The sequence below is a fragment of the Protopterus annectens genome, chromosome 8.part0 (assembly GCF_019279795.1).
Source record: "Protopterus annectens isolate FY-2018-M chromosome 8.part0, PAN1.0, whole genome shotgun sequence".
In the NCBI taxonomy this organism is placed as follows: domain Eukaryota; kingdom Metazoa; phylum Chordata; order Ceratodontiformes; family Protopteridae; genus Protopterus; species Protopterus annectens.
Window position 1 is genome coordinate 836,921,130 of NC_056741.1, and position 7,500 is coordinate 836,928,629.

The 7,500-nt window shown below is 36.2% G+C and overlaps 1 protein-coding gene across 3 annotated transcripts in view; it reads right to left on the bottom strand.

Annotated features, from left to right (window-relative positions):
- The window catches only part of LOC122809090 (class II histocompatibility antigen, B-L beta chain-like), a 284,840-nt gene that overhangs the window by 151,378 nt on the left and 125,962 nt on the right, over positions 1–7,500 (bottom strand). For all 3 annotated transcript variants that reach the window (XM_044080320.1, XM_044080318.1, XM_044080319.1), the window contains exon 3: positions 6,183–6,455. In XM_044080320.1, coding sequence (XP_043936255.1) covers positions 6,183–6,455 — 273 coding nt within the window. The remainder of the gene's footprint in view (positions 1–6,182; positions 6,456–7,500) is intronic.

Genomic DNA, 7,500 nt, shown 5'->3' on the forward strand with positions numbered 1-7,500 from the left:
GTTTCAGGATAATTACAAATCTGAAGTTTAACTGTCCACTGCATCCACTACAGAGAAAAGTAAGCAGCTGATGCTCTCAAACTTTTGTATAAAGCAGATGTTATACCGTCTAAAACAAGATGCAAGGCTTACTTCACTCATGAAAATAGAAACTCTCTTATGACCTTGACAGGAGCAAAAAAATATATATATTTTTAGTGCTGATTATTTACACTGTGCACACAAAACATAGAGTCTCTCACATGTTGTTAGATATACCACAAGATACACCTCTGTTTCCAGGTTATCTACAAGATTTGTTACTAATAGTATTCTAGACTTTTAGGGTTGCCTTTTCTCAGACCTGCCACTCTGGTCTCCAGAACATTTTTCCTTTACTAGGACATCTTCAAACTTGTCTTTAAATAAAAGCAAGTTTTACCTGGAGTCACTCGCAGTCCTTTCCATAGAAACACCTTAAACTCCAGCATAGCAGTGCAGTATACAGAAACAAGTATTTTTTTCCCAATGTCAGACATCTCCTTTACAGCCATGTACAATGTGCTATGTGCATATCTCTCTCTTTCTCTGCCATTTCCACACCATGCAGCACATCAGACAACGAGCTCCCTGCAGCACTCACTGTTTCTGTAGTGGCTACGGGGTTTCCAGGCTCAGGTTGCTAGCCGAAGGCCCAACACTCCTTGGAAGGTACATCGCACATTCACATGCACACACGCATACCTAGGGCCAATTTAGAGTGTCCAATCCACCAGTTTAATCAATTTAGCATGTCTTTGGAATGTGGGAGGAAACTGAAGCACCTATGTGCAAGTACTGATACTGATAATTACCGGACATGTAAAATATGCCATGTGCAAGTAGTGATACTGATAATTACAAGACATGTACAATGTGCTATGTACAAGTACTGATACCGATAATTACAAGACATGTGCAATGTGTTGTGTGCAAGTACTGATACTGATAATTACAAGACATGTACAATGTGCTATGTGCAAGTAGTGCTACTGATAATTACAAGACATGTACAATGTGCCATGTGGAAGTAGTGATACTGATACTTACCAGACATGTAAAATGTGCCATGTGCAAGTACTGATACTGATAATTACCAGGCATGTACAATGTGCTATGTACAAGTACTGATACCGATAATTACAAGACATGTACAATGTGCTGTGTGCAGTTACTGACACTGATAATTACAACACATGTACCATGTGCTATGTGCAAGTAATTATACTGATAATTACCAGAATTGTACAATGTGCTATGTGCAAGTACTGATACTGATAATTACCAGACATGTGCAATGTACAAGTACTGATACTAATAATTACCATACATGTACAATGTACCATGTGCAAGTGGTGATACTGATAATTACCAGACATGTACAATGTACCATGCGTAAGTACTGATACTGATAATTACCAGACATGTACATTGTGCCATGTGTAAGTACTGATACTAATAATTACCAGACATGTACATTGTGCCATGTGCAAGTACTGATACTGATAATTACCAGACATCTACAATGTGCCATGTGCAAGTACTGATACTATCAATTACCAGATATGTACAATGTGCCATGTGCAAGTAGTGATACTGATAATTACCAAACATGTACAATGTGCTATGTGCAAGTAGTGATACTAACAGTTACCAGACATGTACAATGTGCTATGTGCAAGTAGTGATACTGATAATTACCAGACACGTACAATGTGCTATGTACAAGTACTGATACCGATAATTACCAGACATGTACAATGTGCTATGTACAAGTAATGATATTGATAATTACCAGACATGTACAAATGTACAAGTACTGATACTGATAATTACCAGACATGTACAATGTGCCATGTGCAAGTACTGATACTGATATGTACAAGTACTGATACTGATAATTACCAGACATGTACAATGTGCCATGTGCAAGTACTGATACTGATAATTACCAGACATGTGCAATGTGCTATGTACAAGTACTGATACTGATAATTATCAGATATGTAGAATGTGCCATGTACAAGTACTGATACTGATAATTGCCAGACATGTACAATGTGCTATGTACAAGTACTGATACTGATAATTATAAGACATGTACGATGTGCTGTGTGCAAGTATTGATACTGATAATTACAAGACATGTACAATGTGCTATGTGCAAGTACTGATACTGATAATTACCAGACATGTACAATGTGCTGTGTGCAAGTACTGATACTGATAATTACCAGACATGTACAATGTGCCATGTGGAAGTAGTGATACTGATAGTTACCAGACTTGTACAATGTGCTATGCACAAGTACTGATGCTGATAATTACCAGACATGTATAATGTGCAAGTACTGATACTGATAATTACCAGACATGTACAATGTGCCATGTGGAAGTAGTGATACTGGTATTTACCAGACTTGTACAATGTGCTATGTGCAAGTACTGATTTATTATTATTTATTTATTTATTTTATTTTACATTTGTTCACCGGGCTTGTCTAACTGGATATATGTCCATTTTCAGTAGATGCCCGGGGAGAAAAGCTTCAATCATCAGCAGTGACAAAGAATACAATATATAGTAATAGTTAAGTGAATTCCCATACATTGTTTACATTGAGGGTCAGATAAACTTGTACAGAGTCATTTAGTAGGTTTAAGCTAAAATCAAATACAGAGAGCAAAACATTTGAGAGAGAGCAATCACAAAAAAAAAAAATTTTAAGTTTTTTTTTTTTTCAGTACTATGAAGGAAATCAATATTACAGATAGGTGGCATAGAGCAGTAGAGTAGAGAAGTATAGAGAGAGCAAGAAGGGGAATTATATATCAGTCAGGGTTAGAGCAGGGACAAAGCCAGTGAGTTTTAAGATATTCTTTAAGATGCTTTTTATAAAGAAGAGTGGAAGCAATGGTGGAAAGTTCATTACGAAGCTGGTTCCAGCTTTTGCCTACTGTGTTGGTGAAAAGTGAGTCCCCAGCTTTGTTGTTGGATTTAATAGTGGAAACTAGAAGCTTATTAGCTGAGCATAGAGTTGCAAGATTTTTGTAGGGTGTAATCAGATTAGTGAGGATAGGGGTATTATTAGAGTGGTGAAGGATCTTTTGGCTGATAAAAAGTTATTGACATAGTAGTTAGTTCTGCAGTTCTAGCCATCCATTTCCATCCCAGGTAATAGCATTAATTTGGGCTGGTAGTTAACATAGAGAATTACGGCTATGAGCTGTTAATAGGCCATTTCCTATGCTACAGGGTTTGATTGCCTCAGCCTTTATTTGCCTACTGTGTGTCCTTGAACAAGTGACTTAACCAGATAGTGCTTTTGGGAAACTGGGCTAGACTCCAATTTTCTCCTAGAATGCACATGTAGTAATGACCTATGAATCTATACATTTGGAGAAAAACAGAGTATTATTTCAGAGTTTCCTAATGTAGCTGAAGAAGGCCCTGTGGTTATCCTTGTATTGGTTCTTAATCTAAATTCATAACTGGCTTTGCAGTCCTTGGTGATATACCTAATTATATTTGTAATATTTTTAAATGACTTCTATAGTGGGGAAAGAGGACATTTTTTACAAAGAGTCATGATTTTTTTTTTCTTTCTACAGTTTATATGACAGTTTAATCATAAAGTCTAAAGTCCAGATTTATCACAATTCATATGACAGTATAGAATAGCCTCTTCAATACAATTATTTGTGAGGGAGTAGAATTCTGAGATACATACAGAAGCATGGATCCCATTGTGAATCAATTTGTGTGGCATGATGTGACAGTTGGAGTTGTCCAGGATATCAAGTAGCAATAAATAGGATTTATAATAATCCCAAAGTTTGGTATGTTTTTTATGGGTTGGGAGACTTCTACTAAGGATGAAGGAGGTCACAGCTAGTTAATCTGATTGTGACATTTGGGGTGGTACAGGAGAGGGGCAAATGATAAAGATTAAATCATGGTTTATACCCCACTAGGGAATAGGATCATTTACAAAATCAAGGAAATTTTGCACATATTAATTTCTGGTTATATATTTTAGCCAGTTAACTGATGGGTAATTGAAGTAAGGTTATTTGGCTTAATAGCTAACCTTTTTAATTGACCTATATACTCAGTATGACTTGAGTGGGGCATAGAAGGGAGCCTATTGTTAATTATATAGTGAATAGTTTTGCTGAGATATACTAGAAAGTTCTAAGCTGGTACTGTGCAAGATTGTATACCTAATAATTGGAGTCCAGATAAATACAGATATTACCCAATTTCCCAGTAGTCCATAATGCATGATAAGTGCAGTAGGTTTTTCAGTTGGCCTGGTGTGACCAATTAGGGTTTGGCTAACCTGCCCCTAACCACATAAATACATGTTTGGACATTTGTCATTAGGCAGGATATGCTTTGCAAAATAAAATACTATCTTGGACTATATTAGGTAGTAGTATAGAAGAGGAAGAAAACTATAAGGACAAATTAAACTACTATCAAATAAACAAACTCTTACGTGTAATGCAAATCAATAAACCAAAAGAACAAAACAAAATGCAGTGCTTCACCAAGACGGTGCCAGGAAAGGATACAGAAAAAAATAGACAGTGTTCAGGAAGCAAAAAGATACACAAGGGATTCAAAAAGGGATAGAAAAATAATATTAAATGAAGGCTAAGGTGGTTAGAAAAAGGGAAGCAATTAAGAAATGAAAGCTCATACAGGGAAAATCAAAATAAATCTTGCCGGGAAGGGTATAAAAAGCTAATCAGCCATGGTTAGAGTCATTTTTATTTGTTCATCTACTATGTTCTGTATCAGTTTTTAACTCATGTCTACTGCCTAATCATCATTTTTCTGCATGTGTCACCTTCCCGGCATCCTTCTCTCTTAGTTTAAATGTATGATCACTGAGATGAGCCTTATTAACCTAGCACTAAGCACTGGTTTCCTTTATGGGGCTAAGGTGATGGATGCATGGTCCTTGCATAAAGTTGGTCCTTGGCCTTTCTCCCTTGTCCAGTGTCACAGTCAGTTATTATACTCCCCAATTATCTCTTTCTCCAGCATCCAAGCTTCTGGTAGACATAATACTAATTGGAAGAATACTGTATATCCCATCTCCTGGCATCTCTCGGCCACCTCTCTGCTCCTGCTTGCTGCCACCTCATATGCCTCCTCAGGGAGATGACTGTCTCACCATACACACCAATATACAAGTACAGATTCAATACTGGACTGTAACAAGTTTGTAGACGTACAAAACCAGCTGCACATGTAGATTAATGTTCTCTTTCTGAAATGCTATGGTTAAGGAAAGTGCACTTTATTTACAAAATTCATCATGCAGATTCTGGCTTGGCCCATTTTTTAACACATAGCAAAACTGAATATACTCAGTTCAAAACAATTGTGACCTTAGTGAAACGTTGAAAAATATTAGTGAAATTAATGAAGCACTGATCTGGTATCCAAATCTGCAGCCTCAACAGTCTGTCAGACAAAGTAAAAGATTAGAAATAAGGATAACTTTTCAGAATGTCAGATCCTGGCCACAGCTAACAGCAAAACTTAGCAAACATAAATAAAGTCCTCTCAAGAGGAAAAAACAGTCCAGCTAAGGGTTTAAGTAGATCTTTATTCAATGATGGACAAGCATTTTTATGAAGAGTTATGATATATAACTGAGGTATAAACATTAAAAGAGGCGTCACATGCATGCAAAATAATATATTTTCAACAAACTGTACTGGTGCCGTGTAACAGTTCATGGCAAATGAAATTATTTTAGTTTTATTATTTATCTTTCACACACTGGCAAGAACTATTAGAAATATTCTGCTTTAAAAATAAACAAAGCATATGGGGATAATCATATTATAATTTATATGCACAATCTAACTTCATGCAGTCTGCACAAGACCTTTGAAGCTTAATATTAAGCTACTGGATGTGGCTACATTAAGTGAAATTGTCATACTGGGTCAAAGGGGAGAAAATGCTGTGATAGCAGTCTTATTTTAGCAGTAAGTAGAAAATCTTGCAGAGTTCGAGACGTTAGAGGGTACTGATAGTTTAAAACGAAGGCAAAGTTTGTGGAGATTAAAAGGCAAAGAATATACAAAAGCCTACTGTTTCTATAGCCCATACTCTATTGGTGATCCTGAGTCTTACTCACCCACTGGAGGTTGCATTTTCTGCTTATTCTCCATCATCCTTATCAAAACCTTCTGCCATTCCATTGAGCCTTTTGCATCCCATATGTAGAGTGCAGCTGACTGCTTCATTTTGTTACAGGCTTCTTCAGATACGTTTAGTCGAACAAGGAAGTTATTTTCATGTTGATCAAATACACCAGCAGGAACACCATTTACCAAGATAACCAGGCTTTGCATTTGGATGTTTGTCATGTCCACAACTGTGAAAGGCAAAATTTCCAGTTTCCTAAACCCTAAGGGATGAATAAAAGTCAACATGATGAAATTCGAAAGCATGCAGCGAAAGTCAACAAAATAACTACAGAGGTAAAAATAGACAATAAAAACAGGATTATTGTTAGTGAGATTATGAATCAGTTAAGAATGTGAGTGCAAGGCAGCATTAAAAGAATTTATACAGACACACACACATATGCATGCACATACAAACACACACACACATACAGATGCAGTGAGATACATTGTAAGCTATGGCAAAACTGATTCATATGGGACTAACACTAACGACAGAGTCTTCATACAAACTTACTAGGAAACATGGAATAGCAATACGTCTATGTTTGATAAAATAATTTACTTAGTCTGTGTTTATGTTGTTGAATTTGAGCAGCCAAGTTTATTTACAGCATTTTTAAACAAGCTTTTTATTTTAATTGACTAACTTACTAGTGGATGAATAAATACTGTCTGTGCATGCAAATTAATGTACTAAACTGGCTATAAGGTTTGATGCAAAGGTGTAAGAAGATGAAAGAGAAAGAAACAATCAACCATATGTAACTTTGATAAAATGCATGAAAAAATGAGTATACAAGCATGAGAGCTTAAGCAGGCTGAGGAGTAAAGCAGGTAGAAAAGACAGTGATGTTAGTAAACCTGGCCCCACTAAGTAAGATGTGTGCACAACAAACTCCATGAAACAGTAAACTACACGAACAGATGTTGAATCGAAACAAACTCACTAAAATGGAAAACTATGATAAGGGATATAGAAACAATACCCACACCTAAAAACAGTATATTACAAAGGGTGATGCAGAAACAGGTAGCCAACCATTTTACTAATACCCACATATTTAGAAAGGCTAGCACAGTACACATCACAGAGGTTACCAAATGGCCCACAGAAAATAAATGTAATGGTACAATAATAAGTACATTACTATATATGATTCTGTCCATAATACATGTCTCACCCAAAATTGTTTGACTGCCTGGACTGTGAATATCACTCAAATACCTGTTATCACTGCATAATCAGAAGAGATCTAATAGAAA